Source organism: Protopterus annectens, chromosome 6.part0, assembly GCF_019279795.1.
Source record: "Protopterus annectens isolate FY-2018-M chromosome 6.part0, PAN1.0, whole genome shotgun sequence".
NCBI classification, from domain to species: Eukaryota; Metazoa; Chordata; order Ceratodontiformes; family Protopteridae; genus Protopterus; species Protopterus annectens.
This window is the reverse complement of record NC_056737.1, coordinates 1,249,794,284-1,249,812,455: the sequence shown is the minus strand read 5'-3', so window position 1 is coordinate 1,249,812,455 and position 18,172 is coordinate 1,249,794,284. Positions and strand designations below refer to the sequence as shown.

The window sequence follows — 18,172 nt, the reverse complement described above, 5'->3', positions numbered from 1 at the left end:
TGTTTGGCTCTGTAAAGTGAGCCAAGTTTGATGTAATTTTTTTTGGTAGATAGTGCTATGTGTTTATCAAATTTAAGACAGTTATCAACTGTGACTCTTAGAAGTTTGGTTTGTTCCATAGGTTTGATTATTGTTTTGTTGGAAGACTAGGTGATGAAAGGGAAAGGTTGTCTTTTGGTCTGATATCTGAGAAGACCCATTAGTTTGAGTTTGTTTGGGTTGAGTATTAGCTGGTGGTTGGAGAGACAGTTGGAGAGAGAGAGTTTTCTATGTTGAGGAGAGATTGTTGGGTTTTATATAGGAGTTCAGGAAGGGTAGGGGCTAAAAAAATGAGGGAAGAGTCAGCATATTGTACTATAGAGGCTAGGTGAGTAGTAGTGGTAAGTTTGTTAGTAAATATGATACAAAGCAGAGGACCTAGGATTGACCCTTGTGGGATACCAACAGAGATGGGTAGGAGAGGGGAGAGTGTGTTGTCCCACTTGACTGCCTGTTGACAGTCAGCCAGGTAACTGTAAAATCATGATAGTGCTGGTTGGGTAAGGTTATAGGATGAGAGTTCATTGAGTTGTTTTTGATGGGATACTGTGTCAAATACTTTAGACATGTCAAGGAAAACAGAGATGAGTAGGCCCTTATTTTTGAGATGGTTTAAGGTATTAGTAAAGCTAATTACTGCAGTAGTGGTGCTGTGCTTGGGTCTGAAGCCATGTTGGGAATTACAGATAAGGTTATTGTTGAGTAGATAGTCAAGAAGTTGTTAGTTAATGCATTTTTCAAGAACTTTGGCTAGTGGATGGAAGATAGCCATTGGTCTGTAGTTTGAGAAGTCTGTTGAGCCACCTTTGTGTTGTGGGATAATATGAGAGATCTTCCAAAGCTTGGGTATGTATTATTCAGGCATAGAATGATTGATTAGTATAGAGATGTGATAAGAGATGGTGTCTGCTGCCAATCTGAGAAATTCATTTGGGAGTACATCAGCAGAGAGGGATGAGGGCTTAAGTTTGTTCAGAAGATTTTTTATGGTACTAGTGTGTATTGGCTTGATAGAAATTAGTTGGGAGTTGGTTCTGGGATGTTTGGAATTGACAACAGAGTACTGATTTCATTTGTGTGATGTTATGGAATTGATAAAGTGTGAGTTGAATTGCGAGGCTATGCTATCTGTGGTATTTGGGGTAGTGGGTTATGAGGTAGTGGATTTCCCTGGATTAAGCAGTTGTTTGATACTTCTGCAGAATATTTGAGGGTTGTTTTGGTGTTCATGTTGGGCTGTGTGATAATACAACGTTTTGTCATTCTTAATTTGCTTCTTGGCTAGGTTTCTTTTTTTCTGATAAGTGTTAAGGTTTTCATGGGTTTTAGTATCTTAATATAGTGATCAGGCTCTGTCTCTCCATTTGAGAAGCAGCTTGCTGTCCCTAGTTAGCCATGGCAGTTATTTCGATTTTACATCTACTGTATTTCTTGAGGAAAAATAGGCCTAGCTTGGACTAGGCAATTCCTTTGAAACTGTAGAAATGTGGAAGAAAGAAAGAGTTGTTTAAATCCTGCAGAATTTCGATTCTTTTTCAATCTTTTATATATCTCTGCTGAAGGCATTGCAAAAAGAAAAGTCTTTATCTAAAGGAGCCTGCAAAGGTATTGCTTTAACATATTTGGGAAGAGACTGGATTCTTTGCCAGGAATACCTTCTCAGTACTGAACTAGAGGCAGCAGCATGGCATGTAACTTGAGAGGCAGAATCCATTTTTTTACATAGTAGTCTAAGAGTCACTATCAGGAATATTTGGCATAAATTTGTTCATATTGTCAAAAACAAATAAAAGGTATGTTAGCATCTGTGTCTGACAGTTAACAGCACAAAAATCTAATGTAGCTAATATATACACATTTCCCCAAATCTGTCCATGGCTTGACTATCCTTGACATCAAGGATGGTTTGAACTGCATAATAAGCTACTCTATCAGCAACTTGTGATAACCCAAAAAATCCTCTATCACCCCAATAATACACTAATCCTCACTAATCTAATCGCCCCCTACAAAAATCTCCCTACACTTCGCTCAGCAAGCAAACCTCTAGTTTCTAATGTCAAATCAAACAACAAAGCAGGGGACTCACTCTTTTCCAACACAGCAGGTAAAAGCTAGAATCAGCTTCCAACTGAACTGTCTTCACTTGCCTCCACACATCTATTCAAAAAGCATCTTAAGGAATATCTAAAGAATCATTGGCTTTGTCCCTGCTCCAACCCTGACTGATTATACCCAATATACAAAAATTTCATAACCAAACTTGGTTCCTATTGCTCATGCTACTATAGTGTATACTTCCCTGATAAATGTGAACTTCTACTCTCATCTGATAACTATTGCTCTTTCCCTATCTTCTAACCTCATAACAAAAAAAAAAAAAAAATTGTTACTAAGTGTTTTTATTTCATGTCATTTTTTTATTGTATCTAATGATTTTTCTGTAAACTTGTCTACTGTTATATTGTATACTTGTCTTTGTAACTTGCAGGAGCTTTTCTCCCCGGGTCTCTACTGAAAATGGACATATATCCAGTTAGACTAGCCCGGTCAAAAAATGTAAAATAAAAATAAATAAATAAAAGGTTAGCACTGGAAGATGGGAAAGTTTAAAGGGTTTGCCAGCAACAGTGGAAACAGCAGGGTCTGACATTGAATTACTATAAATATATTTATAAGAGTCAGAGACCTTGTAATATTTGCCAGGCTTTGTCAGTGCAGGTGGCTGTGACTCAGGAGTTAGAGAAGCAGAAAGGGAAAGGAGACCTGGGAGCTCCCAGTTTGCTTTCCCAATTGAAATACTCCACCATTTTCTGAATAGTTTTTCCAAAGGAGAACTCTTTACTGAGGGGAACCAAAGGGCCTAGTATCTTTAGGTTTAGTTTCATATAGTGAGAGGGAATGAATCTGAGAAGAGTAGTCTAAAGGTTTATATTCTGACTCAGAGGAAACATCCCCTGTAGTAGAAATACCAATATTTCTTTTAAAGGGAGTAAATTAAGTGTAAGCAAAAAATGAGGGGAGTCCAACAACCATAAGGCCTTTATATAATCCATGAGAACTATCTTGCCATTCTTGTTGAGGATCTCTTGAAACAGGCGTGGCTGAAGAGAAACATGTTTGGATGTTTGCTCCATCTTTTTTTAAGGGTTTCTAAAGAAAGTACAAGAGAAGTACCTGGCCATCAGAGAACACCATCCAGTCCTTCTTATATCACTAGCCTGTGTCCCCCCTTTGAGGTCATAGCAGATGTCTGAGTAGTTAGATTGGACAGGCCTGTAGGGTGTTCCATGTTGGCCTCCAGTGGGGTCTTGATCGAGGGAGTAGGCCAAGACCATCTCAACTACCTCAATGGATACATCCAACTTTGACCTAGAGAAGGAAGTCGCAGTAGCAATGACTTTTTTTCTGCTTGAGTGTTTTCTTCAGCTGTGAGTTGATGTCAGAGGAGAGAACTTCAGAAGACATTGAGGCTTATGCCCAACCATCAGCCATTTATTCATTAAATAAATGTTTAAAGAATAAAGACAACTCCTAAGCATTTTGGCTAAATGTCGGGCTAATAGCACAGTACCTGATGTTGTGTTTGCATCCTGAACAAAAATAGAAAAGGAATTTCCTTACCACAGAGGCATTTACCACTCTTTGCTGACTTTAAATATGACAAAACAGTGAAAATGTTCCCCAATGAGGTATTTGGCTTTCACTTACAGTAGCAAAAATGGGGTCTATATTATAAACACAAAAGCTGTAAACAGTGAATACATCTACATCGACACATAAAGTACTATGTACAAAAAAAAGCGAAATACGTAATCTGCAAAAATGAAAATGCCAAACATATTTCGTCAACCAACAGCACCATGCAGGTAAGCTCAAACTAACTAAATAAAATTAAATTAACACACTTTTGCAGGGTAGACAAGCCCCCCCCCCCAGCACCATACATGCCCCCTACTTAAATATACCAACCCCAAGACTGCACTAGAGTGGGGAAAAGAATATATTTCCTCATCACCACCATCAGCCTGCTGGCCAAGCAAATACATTCGGCATTTTCATTTTTGCCGATTATATATTTCGCTCTTTTTGTACATCGACCTTTATGTGTTGATGTAGATGTATTCACTATTTTGAGCTTTCGTGTTTATAATACAGACCTGCAAAAATGAATCCTTTCAATCAACTGACAGACCCAGCTATAGATGACACCTTGCTTCTCAGGTAGGGGGAAAGTAATGAGGATTTTGGCAGCGGTACTTCCCTTATTTAACACCATGTAGCACTCATGGACATTTGCCCCATGAAGGAGGAATATCTATGTGTTTGCCTCCAGGCCAAATGAACAGTATCCTTGGCATCTTATGTATGAGCATCACTGCAACAGTGATCTAACGATGAACATATATCAGATCTTTCAAGTGTAAACATTAAAAAAACAAATGAATTAATTAATGCCATTTTCAGTGATACATAAATGATTTTTAACAAAATGCATATTTGTGCATTTACATTACTTAGGAATCAGTCCTCTAATTATTCCTATCTTTTTCCCCCCATAATTCTGGTCTCTAGCAAAATGTTCCTCTGAAACATCTACACTGCTCAAACCCCAAAAGGGAAAAAAAAAATCTCAGAATTTATCCATACCTGAGCAAGTTGCCCGAAGACTTTATGTGGGTCACTATGTCATGATGGGAAAAACCTTCAGTGCTCACTCCATTGATGTTGACCAAAATGTCACCTGGCAATAAAAGAAGAAGCATGGTTTCTATAGCGGAAGTTCATACAAGTTAAACTCTGAAGCAGCATCTTAACAGGAAATGTGAATTTGAGAAAAAAAACAATTAAACCAAAAAGGAAATAAGAACAGCTACCAACTAACCAGGTTTCAGTCCAGCACCTTGAGCACAAGTACCATCATGCACTCTGTAGACGAAGGTACATACTTCATGATTGTCAGCATTTGGGTGATTTGACACATGAGTCTGAAAAGGCAAAAGGAAAACCAGTCCTGGTAAAACTGTCAAGTATTTTACTTGATTAATCATACATCCAATTTAAACACAGAGTTTATTTCTATAGGGACTTTTAAATATAAATACAGAAGTTTACTTCAGTCTATTAATGTCTATGATCATTTAAGCAGACATTTTCACTGTTTCTTAAGTCATGCCAAAAGGATATAAAATCATTGTAGCAATCATCAAACATAAAAGAATAACACATTTATATTGTGGACAGACCTGTTTGTCTTTTGATGCAACTATAACAAAAATGTGTCAAGAAGCAGGTGAAATGAAAATGTTTTACTTAAAACATTGGCATACTTTATAAGAACAACACTTTTAAGTTATCTGTTATTCCTACTTCTTGAGTAACTAGTACTTAGAGAAACATTTTTCAGAATGCTATCTTAACAACACATATACTGTAACATCCTATAGATAAACTGAAAAAGCCGGTCGTCTACAAAGTATTCTAAATTACAGTTAAGTGTCACAAGCAGTTTCTTTAAAGGCATCTAGTTTACCATTTATAAAGCTGCTCTCTGAATGTCAGCAGTAACAGAAGTTCATGTGTGACTAAGTAAATAAATGGAGGGGATAACAAAACAAGGAAAGATTTGCTTACTCAGTACAGCTGCAGAGTGAAGTTCTTCATTGAAACAATTCTTGCAAAACAAATTTGACAAGGCAACATTACCTGAAACAGATAGGCAGAAACGTGTTTTATCTAATTAAACTCTTTCTAGAAGATAATTAGACAAAACAGGTTTCTTTAAATGTGATTTTTAATTACTACCCAATCACGGGCAATGCTGGATTTTCACAATTCCTGTGTAGTTCAATCAGGAAAGTTCCAGTCTCATGCGTATGTTTTTCTGAGAATGGGCAAATCCCACATTACCAATGGATGGATCGTGATTATGAATATTGTGCATTGGAGTTATATGGAAAAATAGTTTTGCCTCCATTAAACAGCTCCATTTATATAACAACCACCTTTTCAATTAACAGATATTTTTATTACTTATTTATACCTTTCATTTACTTAGTCCAACTAGTGCAGTATCCTCTTTTTATGGGGGACCTGAGGTAGTATCTTACCGACTAGAGAACATTTTAACCAGAGAACTTCCTCTTTTTTTTTCTCTTTCTGTCTCTCTCTCTCTCTCTCTCTCAATTTTTTTTTGTTTTTGCAAAGTGTTGTGCGGATATTTCATATTCACTGAACTCCCACCAACTCAGGCAGATGGGACTTAGGTTTAAGGTCTCAGCTGCAGTGTCAGTACTGAAAATTAATCCCAGGACCTGGTATGACAATATCTGTTTATTATTTATTTATTGACATTTGATTACCGGGAATGTCCAACTAGGTAGACGTCTATTTTCAGCAGAGGCCCAGGGAGAAAAGCTCCATATTATTACAAAACATTTTAAGAACAATAATTTTACAGTTTTCAAAAATAAAACAAAAACATCTGCAGTTCAAATACTTATAACAAATTAGGCATAATATAAAAACTGTGTTTAAGAATCAATACATGGTATATGACAATCATTTAATATTTAGAGACATTTTAGACAGTTTGTAGAGAAATTAAAGGTAAGTTAGTCTAATACAAATAGCAATCGCAATATAAAGTGAGGGAAAAACAGGACTATTGTCTATTTAAAGAGAAAATCAAGGACGAGAATTAGATACCAGTAAGGATTTGAGTGAAGAGGGGAGAGTAAGGAAGTTATAACCGATGAAAATGTATTTGTTCACATATAAGGATATAGTTTAACCTGGTTTTGAGAAAGGACTGAGCCAGATTTTAGCTAGGAAGTCTTTCAGAGAGGTTTTGAAAGATGGGAGGCAAAGTAAAGACCTGATGGATACAGGTAAGGAGTTCCAGGCCTTAGCAACCTTGTATGAATACAGACAATGCCCAGCAGATTTGGTAGGTTTGAAGACACACATAAGTTTTTGGTCACTGGATTGCAATGACACACTGGGAACATAGTTGTGTTAGAATGTTTTCTAGTGCTGGACTGGCAGATAGATGTTGGATAAATTTATAGGTGTAAGAAGTTTTTTATACATTAGTTGATGTGGCAGTTCTAATCAAATGAGGCTTTTCGGTGCTAATATGGTGGTGGGTTCTGAAAGGGTATGTGCTGCAAATTTAGCAACTTTGTTATAGCATCATTCAAGTTTTAATTTTTTGTGAAGTCTGGAGGTTATGGGAGTGCCACAGGAGGAGATGAGTAGTGGCAAGTGTAGTTTTAGTTGTGTCAGTTAGAAAGTTTTAGGCTCTGTAAAGCATCTCTATTTTTTTTAATGCACTTTTGTATATGCATGTCAAATATAAGATTATCATCCACTATAACCCTAATAGTTTGCTATGTGAAGTGACTTCAATGGTTGTATTATCAAGAGTGAGGACTTTAAATTTTGATTTTTCATTAGAAAGGAATAGAAATAAATGCTTCTGGATCATCTAGTACCAAAGTCAAGTGTACTAACCACAGAGCTACAAACTAATATCCTCCTTGTATTGTGAGCAACATATACTTCTGAAATTACAAACTCACAATGGAAGGATGGATTTGTACTTCATAGCACTTATACAGTGCATTACATATGGCCTTTCTTTAAAAAATAGAATACATCTAACATTGTTTGCATAAACATATCTACATATCTATATATCTATCTATATATATATATATATATATATATATAATACACACACATATGCATACATACACACACACACACGCACACACACACACACACACACACACACACACATCTCTCTCTCTCTCTATATATATATATATATATATATATATATATATATATATATATATATATGTACATTTTATATACCTATATATTTAAACAGTGCTTGAATAGCCAACAATCTATCCCAAAATACCGAAAGCAAAAACAATGAAATAAGAAAAAAAACATATGTTTTTTGCAGACAACAAGCCTCCCTTTACTCCCACATATGAAGCTGTGCCCACCACCCCTCACTAATTATAAATACTAACTATGAGATCACTCTATAATGGGGAAATGGCAAATTCCCCACTCCCCACTGTGACAATGTGAGGTATTGCCAGCAATGCAGGGTAGTGGATGTGTAACATATGCCAGCACAGCTAGCTGGAATTTAGTAAAGAATTATATGTTATTTGAATACCAAACTGATTTGTACAGATGCTTGTGTTGAAAATGTATTTGTAAGGTTGTTTGTGTTAAAAATGTATCAGCAGTGTGTCCTGCTGGACAGAAAAAGTAATATACATGTATTAGTGTAACTGTTGAAATGTATATATTGTAACGGAAGATACTGTAAGAGAAGAGGTTAATCTCAATCTACATGACTTTGCAAAATAGTAAGAAATTAAGTTACTTAATTTAGGCCATAAAGATTGTATTGTACAGTTCTTAATGGAGCCAGAGACAAAATGTCTGTACTAGGAAGCCTTCTGCATTGTCATTGGGGTGAACTAATTGCTTTTCTGTAAGTGTGGAGGTTTGAAATTGTTTTATGACTTCCAGGAGCTGCATCAGATCTTAGCAAGGGTCTATGTGTCTGTATTATTGACACATATGCGATAAATCCTGACAGCTTCTAGCCAAGGAGGGGGGGGGGGCATGGGAACCAGAAGTCAGATGACCAGATGTATGTGATGTCATTCTTTAATACATCACTAAAATCATGTTTAATGTTAGATGAGACTGTAGTTTCAGACCACTCTGTTTTTTTAACTTGACAAAGAAAGATTGCTTATCTACTTCACCTTGCCTTGCTCTAATAAGTAACAAGGGAATAATAATTCTTTAGATCAGTCGGGAAAATATAGTGAGATTAGTTAAGCATTGTTTTTCTTTAACTGTGTGCACCTGTCCACCTGTGTCATTTTTAATATTTCCTGTGACTGAAACTCTGGTGTTTATTTTAAATATATATATTTAGTGTTTTCATGTTCTTTTATTATTTATTATTAAATGTATTCAAGCTTTTCATTGTGGCTAGTCCTTTAGAGAATATTTTAATCATTGAGAGTGCTTATAGCTATTGGTGACACTGTGCCCCCCACAAAAGCCTGACTGTTTGGTCAACATTACCATTTGCATTAATATTAATTTCACTTGGTATAAATGGGTACCCTGGCAAGATCCTTAGAGCAGCTGGCTTCGGGGTGTCTGGTGGCAGTGTAACTACTTAATAGTCTGAGCAAAAGGGGAAATAGCTAGTAAATCTATGTCAGCCTTTTCCAGGTGTGTGTGTGTGTGTGTGTGTGTGTGTGTGTGTGTGTGTGTGTGTCAGCTATTTGGAGCAGGAACACAAACCACTGGTTTCATATAGAGAGAGTGGTGAAGGACTTGGCTTGGACACTCAGCTGAGGTTTCAACTATATAGCTGTGTCAGTGGGGACCTGGAGGGAAACTCAGACCCTGGACTGAGTGTGTTCCCTGTGTGCTCTTAAGGGAAATTGTACTTGATGCAGAGAGCTGCATCTGGAAATACTGGGTGTATCCATTTTTGTTCCAAGTGAATGTTCCTCTCCAGTGGTAGTGGTGAGGATTCAGACTCCTTGATTACTTGCCCAGAGTGAGGATGTTACACCGGATCTATATCATATTATTGCAAAGTGAAAATGTCAAAAACACAACAGCAAAAGTGCCAAAATGTTGAGGGTCAGTTTTTGAGATCACAGTACAGTGAAGATTGGGATATTTGCCCTTTCCTCACTGTAGTGCGATCTCGGAGTTGGAATATATATTTACCAGGGGGTAATACTGAATTCGACTTTCAGCATTTTTGCTCTTGTGAGCATTCGATATTTTCAGTTTGCGATGTTATGATATAGATGCTTTACACCCACTATGCGCAATCTTGCATTCCTTTAACACCAGCAAAAGTGATAAAATGAATTTCAATCACTTTTGCCAGTGTTAAACACATTTGAGATTACAAATGTTCAATTATAGACCCTTTCAATAGGTATACCTTACATTCTATAAAATGATTTTGTATATCATTTGATAAGAGTGAAGCAGTTTTCTTATTTTCCTGTCCAAATGATTCAGCACCTTTTGGGGACAGTTAATCACCCTAAAACTAATTTAGAACAGGAAGAGCAAATTAGTTTACAGCTTGGACTCTGTTCCTAGATGTCAGGGCTGTTTTCAGCATTAGTTTTAGTCTTCTATAATATTCTTTACTGAGTTTTTTTTTCACATTTGTTCATGTTTTATTGTTGTTCCTTCATTAAATCCCAAATATTTATACAGTCCATCCTGCTCAAGTTCCTTTATATTATATTCCTGTCCCAGACTGATATTTTCTTGGTGTTGCAGCTTTCCTGCTTTAAATGTTGTTTTTGCACATTTACCAAGAGCAAATAACGTTCTTATATCATCTGAGAAAGTTTTGACCACTTCCAGTTGTGCTTTCAGCTCCTTGTCTGATGAACAATGCAGTTTTAAATCATTCACAAAAAGAAAATGAAAAGTATTTACACTTTGATGTTGTCTGTGAGCCAAATTGTAACCATGACCTAATCTGTTAAGTATACAGCTTATGTGTGGCACAATGGTGCAGCAGTAGCATTCTTGCCTCATAGCAAGAGGTTTTCCAGTTCAATTCTCGACTGGAGTGCCTTCTGTGTGGAGTCTGCATGTCCTCCTCGCATTCATGTGGGTTTTCTCTGGGTACTCTAGTTTCTTCCCACTATACAAAGACATGCATCTGGAGCAATTCTTCCCAGGCCTCCACTGAAAATTGGCCTCATTCCAAGTTGTACATTCCTGGTAAACAAATGTTAAATAAAATAAAAATAAATAAAGGCTTAAGGGAAAGACAAAACTTCAACAGTGACAAACAGTCAAATTTTTATCCTTGAGGTAGTAATTTGCACTTTATCGTGGCTTAGCTGCAAGGTGGTTTGCCACTATTTCATGGTCACTGCAATGTAATTGATCAATGAAGGGAGTTTCTTATACATCTGTAAGCACCCTTTTATCCATGAATGTGGGGTGCTGTCAAACACTGTTTTGTAATATATGCATGCCATACTTAGATTCTTTCCCTGTTTACAATTCACCATTATGACTTTATTTAACATCAAATGATCCTTTGTTCCATGTGAATTTCTTTTGTTACCCTTTTGCTCTATTGCCATGATTGAGTTTTCTTTTGAATGACTATAAACTATGGTCACCATGAGTTCCAGTATATAGTTTATGAATCATCGGAAGGCAAGTTATTGGCCTAAAGTTTTTAGGGTAGCTTGCAGGTTCACTCTTAAGGAGGAGTATATTTTTTTCTGTTGTTAACCAGATCAGTGTCTGTTTGAAATACACATATAAGAAGTTCTTACCCATAAATTTCTCAAGTTTAATTTCTCCACGTCTTTTGGGTTTTTAATGCAATGATGGGAATGGGCCTCATTCCTAAATCAAACTATGATTAAAATTCATGAACTTACTATCATTTCAGTCTTTGATGTTAGCCAAAAGTGTTCTTCACTTCACCCGCAATGTGCCCAGAATTGATTCCTTCTGCAATTCATACAGTATTACATGTATTTGTAGCATATCTGAATAAGACTGTAAATTCTTTTTATGAGACCTGTCGATCCTACTACTATTGGAACTGTTTGGGTATCCTTCTTTCACATTTCTACCTGCAAATCTAATGAGATTTACCAAATGCAAAAGGAAATGGTGGTGTTTAACCTATATGAATGCACATGCACACATGGGTATACATCAGAAGAGACAAAATAAACATAGGGGAGATAACATTATTTATTTATTAATAAATAATATAACAATAAAATACATAAATAAAAAAATCAGAAGAGAAAAAATAAACATATAGGGGAGATAATATGAAAAGAGTGTGAAAGACAGGGATAAGTAAAAAGAGACTTGTGGGAATGTTACTTCAACAAAAAGGTAGTAGAGTACTGGAATGTACTCCTGAAGCAAAGGTACAGTGTCTTTACAGGTTTATAAGGATGTTTGGTGTTACATAGTATTTATTTTTCTAGAATCATCCAACCTGCAAAACTAACCCCACTATGAACCACACTCACAATATGCTGGTGCAGTCATGTACAATCACTGCCATAAAGCAGATGCTGCTGTAAATGTCTGCCATAAGGCAAGTATTGCTGTAAAGGTCTACCCTAAACCAGGTTCTGATGAACCAAAACAAAATAACTGCAAACTTAATACCCAGGACAGAACAGAGAAAGGATAGGGCTAGAGCATGTGGCTGAACTTGGATCACGATATTCTCATATCAGTTGGGGAATGGGGGGAAAAAAGCTTTGAAACAGGAGTTCTTACACAGAAACATTAATGTACAGCATCAAAACATACAATGAATGCAGAATATTTTCTAAAAGACAAGGCAGGCAGTGCTCCAACACTGCACCATCAGAATCAACACTGTACCCTCAAGGGAAAAGGAAGTACACGAGTGATCTCTTCGGTATCTACAAATGGAAAAAAATATGCTTGTTCAAATCTTATCAAAGCAGCTTTTTACCCTATGTGACCCAAATTATGAAACAGTTTTAAACTATGAATGACTGCTGCATAATAATGCCGCTATGTACTTATTCTGAAATATTAGTATTAATAATCAGTCTCTAAGACCAGAACAAAAAACATTAATTTTGATTTTGATAGGAAAAGGAAACAGCAACTATAAATTATTTTCCAGTAGACTTGGAGGAACATATTCTGATTTGTGCTCATTCTGTTTGCCCTCAGGCCTGTTACTTGTTTTCTAGCTGCTGTTTAGTGATTGGTATTTAAAATAACACTTTTTTTTAAAAACAAGTATTAAAGCCTACATGTACAGTAATCTCACTCTTTCATTACAGATAAATATCCACATTTTTTTTCTTTTTTGTTGGACAAAAGAAAATGGTGATTGGGAAGTTGTTCCAGAAGGCATCTCACATTGGTATTTCCCCACAATAAATGCTGTTAATCGGCATGGTTGGGAGGGTGGCCTAATGGTTAAGGTATTTGCCTTACAAACACAAGGTGCAGGGTTTGAGTTTCACAAGGGATAATTGGCTAGGCTTAAAATGGCTCGCAAGGGCAGTTAGCCTAGTACTAACATATGAACCTATTACTATGTCCGATTAACTCCTGTTTGACCTACCTCCTTGTTAATACATTATAAACTGTAACACTTCTGAGATTCTGGTAACAAGTTTTAATATGGAAACTGCTAGAAATGCTTCTGATCAGACATGGAATGTTAAACAAACTCCCAAAATGTGTTAGGCTAATGCAACTTGGCAATTAGAAATCGTTTCATTTTTTTTTTTTTTTTTTTTTACATTTGTTAACCGGGAAAGTCCAACTTAGAATGAGCCAGTTTTCAGCAGATGCCTGGGGAGAAACAGTCCAAACGCATGTCTTTGGAATGTGGAAGGAAACTGGAGCACCTGGAGAAAACCCACACAAATGCAGGGAGGACATACAGACTTCACACAGAAAGCACTCCAGCCAAGAATTGAACTGGAGAACCTATTGCTGTGAAGTGACAATGCTACCGCTGTACCACTGCGCCATCATGCTAAAACAAAACTAGATGTAACTGACATTCCCAAGTGTTATTCACACCTGCTAGTGTGGATAAAATAATTAAAATGTCAGGGTAAAGAATTAATCTTCATTTGGCAAATGCTGTTTTCTGTTGCAAGTAGTGTAGTCTATAACAGTATACCCATTGAAAGAGTCTGATTTCTATTAAAAATAAACAAAAAACTTTTTTTTAAAATCACACAAAGGAACTCCTTAATCTATGCTATAAGAAAATCACTATTTGGATAGTAAAGGCACCCAGCACTACACTGCATATGTCAAAAAATGTACAAAATAGTTCATGCCACTTTTTCCTTGAAAAACTTTACCTCATGTATGGTAAATACCTTTGAAAATAACAGCAAAGCCAGTTTCCAAAAAACAATTCACTGCAAAGTACTCTGTCAAAAGGGGAAAAGCACAAGCACAGAGATTTAGGTTATTATGACATTCTGATTGAATATGAGATATAAGAATGGCATGGCTGACAGGGTTCAAGTCCAGGTACTAGCTCATTTGGCACCCCAGCACATTAAATACATTTCATACTTTTAAGGAAGGGGCACATAATGTGTGTGTTACCCAGGTGTTAAATTCTCTTGCTACAATTCTAATCCTCTCTCATCAAAGAATGATACAGAATTATTGGTCTACTGTCTACCTTTTAACAATCCTCCCCCTACAAATGTACTACTGTTATCACGCCTCCATTATAGAAAGTGAAGCTTGTTCAGTAACGTTAAGCATGAGATAGTAAGAAAATAAAAAATGACAGTACAAGTTTTATACAGCTTCACAACAGACTGAGTACAGAAGGAAACTCACAGATTGCTAAATTCATAATTAGTTGGTGTTCCATCTCATCAGATAACTGTAACTGAATTAACAAATGAATATATTAGCAACTCAGCAAGTTAACATGCTCTGGGTCAGCTTCATAAACTTGTGCATATAACCACAAAGGTTAGCTGTGACAAAGAGCGAGGAATAGGCCAGCATCGAATAAAAACACTGCTAACCATAACCAGCTTCTGACTCTGCAGGGTACCTGTGCATAAGACCAGCTGCACGCAAGACACTCAGCTCAGGAAGTTGCACACACACATTGCTAGCTGTAAGGGTAACATTTAAACATACTTTGCATGGAAATTAACTGCATGCAGTTGCTGTGGCTGCTCTCAAAAGCAACAGTTCATTCACACTTGAATCAAAATTGTCAAAAAAAAAATAGTCTACCAACATGCCCCTGTAAAGATCCAATAATCACTTGCCATCTGCTGATCATGCATACTTTTTTCCTTAGACCACACACCATGGAGCAAACTCCCCAAACATATTAGAAAATTCCAGTAGGAAAAATAATTCAGGTTAAAATTACTAAACCGCATACAAAAATGACCATGTTTATACTTTACACAATCAGCAGTTGCATATATTCAGCATGGGACATTTTTTCGTAAGCTAAGTAGATGTTATAACTACTCATACACAGTTTAGAACCTGGCAACAGCTCAGGCACTGGGCTTTACAGATTTACCAGTTTGCTGACTATTGGCATCAATTGTTTCATGTAATTCTCTGTCACTGTACTTCAGTATGTCAGCATGACTTAGTTTGTATGTGACTAGCAATTTTCTGGACTGGAGGAATTGTGCTAGTGAGTTTTGTGGTAGATATGTTATTTTTGTATATGCTTCTGGACAAAATGCACCTTCTTTTTGTTCATTGATTTGTCATTTTTCATTTCTTCCAGATAAGTATAGGTCTTTTTCTTCATTTTTTTCATTCATGGTCATTGCAATATATTTCTTTTCTGTGTCTTCTGTTACAACATTGTAGTTCTGACTTCAAAGCATTTATCTCTGAGTACTTCTCTAATAAATGGTCTTGTAAATTCAAGTCCATAAAAATTAGTCTGCCTATAACAGTGCACAATGATTGTTTCAAAAGTTTATTCCAATTTTCAATTACAGCAATTTCAATGCTCTTTCTTTACTGATTACATAATTTCTGTTCCCTAAAGTTGGCCTATAAAGTAAACAGTGGTTAGTTATATCACTCCTTTTCCCTTCGATAGACCTTACCATACAGGCAGGGTAATTCAATTAGTTTCTCCTTTGCAGGACAACAGCCCCTGTTCATTTCAGGTTTTATGGATACCTTCCAAACTGACTGCATCCTTCACATGGAATACTCTTCAGAAAATTCTCTCGATGGAAAGGTCAGGGATCTGCCTCACTTAAGAGGACATGGCCATGCTATACTCCTAGGGGAAGATGCTCCTTATTAGTTTTCATGGAAAGTTGCTTTTCTCTGGTCTACCTCCCTATTTCAGACTTAGAAACTCTGTATTTCCTTTCTATAAAGCACCTGCTAGAAAAAGCCTAAAGCAGATGCCCTATGCTAACAGTCTAAAAAGACTCCAGCTATACTCTGTGGCATATCATCTACTCAGAGGTGATCTCTGGTTAACATACAAGGCCATCTCAAACCCTGAGCTGGTTGGACATGCTCCACTTAAAGAAATCCCAATCCCTCAGAGCCACACGCTCCTGGGATCTAAACCTTGTCATCACAATGAGGATAGGTTCCTGACCCAGAGACTCCCCATACTCTGGAATAGACTGCCCATACATGTCAAGCAGAGCGCCTCCTTAGCCCTCTTCAAAAGGAACCTTGACGATTGGATGGGAGATAGGAAATTCACCCCAGGGATCATGTCAGTCACCCTGCTAGACAGGGGTCCAGGGAAGTAAATAATGTAGGAAGAAATATCCAGGAAATTGTTATGGCTAGGCTTGTATAGGTCCTAGGGCCGATAGCCTAGTACCAACAAGCAGTGTGCTTCCAGGCTCAGCAGTCATAGTCACACACACACACACACACACACACACACACACACACACACACACACACACACACACACACACACACACTCACTAAGCTGTGGGATTCCCAGGTTCAGCAGTTACAATGTCACAGAGCAAACACACACACACAACACACACACACACACACACACACACACACACACACACACACACACACACACACACACACACTAAGCTGTCTGAGTCACAGGTTCAACAGTCACAATGTCACAATGCAAACACACACACACACACTAAGCTGTTTGATTCCCAGGCTCTGCAGTCACTATGTCATGTGTGTCACACACACACACACACACACACACACACACACACACACACACACACACACACACACACACACACACACACACACAAAGCTCTGTGATTCCCAAGCTCATCAGCCACAGTTCCATTTATCGCTGAGAAAAAGTCATACGTTTTATCACAGAGTTCATTCTTTGTTAAATCATGCAAAAGCAAATATATATGAATTTTATACAGCTGATCCATTTCAGTCTCTGAGTATAAAAGGCAACAATCATATTCAGAAAAGCACAGATGAGGAATACAAAGCTTCTCTACAAGTCGCTGAGTTCACATTCCTAAGGTGTCAGGAGCTCGAGTTATAAGATTCCAAGGATCCAAACACCGAGGACCACTTGCCATCTGTAATCAGTGTCAATGCAATTTGTGTACGTCTGCTGGTTCTGGTTCCATTATTTTGGGAGACTTCTCCCTTCATGATTATGCAGTGGCAGAAGTTGCTGTATAAAAGTTCCAGGGGTGTGGAGGTTACAGGATGCAGGGGTCTTGCACAGTGCAAAACCTGCCTACCATTTATGGTTTTGCCTTTGTGTTTTGGGCATTTCAGTCAATATGGCTCGTAAGCTTTGTGCTCATTCGGGGTTTTATAGAGGAGAAGGTTGTATTCTTGTATTCATTGCAAAAGTTCTGTAGATTTGTGTAAAGAAATAGTTTAGTGATTTCCATAATGTGAGTGTGTTTGTGTGTGTGCATGTGTGTGTGCGTGTGTGTATGCGTGTGTGTGTGTGTGTGTGTGTGTGTGTGTGTGTGTGTGTGTGTGTGTGTGTGTGTAAATAAAAAATGGTGCTGCCGTGCTTTGATAAAAGCAGTATCTAAGCAGCTTTGGTACATAACCAGGTGGAACTGAGTGGATAATGACCTCTTGCTAAAGTTTCTAATTATAATGCAAAGTTATGAAGCAGAAAAATAAATATTTCCTCTTAGAGAGTGAGGAGTTGCTTTCAGCTGCATCTTCTCAAACAGAATGGTCCTGCTTAATCATACCCTTGTTTAATGCACATCTACGACATCATTTGTGACAAAATATTTTTTCATACCTAACTGTTCAGTATTCCTTCAGCTTTGATTTATCATAATTAACTGCAGTTTGCTTAGCCACGACATGAAACAGTAACTACAATATCAAATACTGGTAGTGATCACTCTCACACATTATCGACTCAAAGAATCAAACAGTATAAAATGATTGTTTTTGCAGGGGGCAGGCCTCCTGCATCTCCTGATGAAAATGGACTACCTCAACACAGTCTCTCTATGTATATACTGACTCTGAGTCTGAATAAACTCAGAGAAAATGAAAAACGTTAATATGA

The 18,172-nt window shown here is 37.2% G+C and overlaps 1 protein-coding gene across 1 annotated transcript in view; it reads right to left on the bottom strand.

Annotated features, from left to right (window-relative positions):
* LOC122804766 (cytohesin 1 interacting protein) overlaps nt 1-18,172 on the bottom strand; it is a 220,467-nt gene that overhangs the window by 79,643 nt on the left and 122,652 nt on the right. Inside the window, exons 4-5 of the mRNA XM_044074840.1 lie at nt 4,925-5,027; nt 4,690-4,783 (exon numbers count right to left, since the gene is read on the bottom strand). Of these exons, the coding sequence (XP_043930775.1) occupies nt 4,690-4,783; nt 4,925-5,027 (197 nt within the window). The remainder of the gene's footprint in view (nt 1-4,689; nt 4,784-4,924; nt 5,028-18,172) is intronic.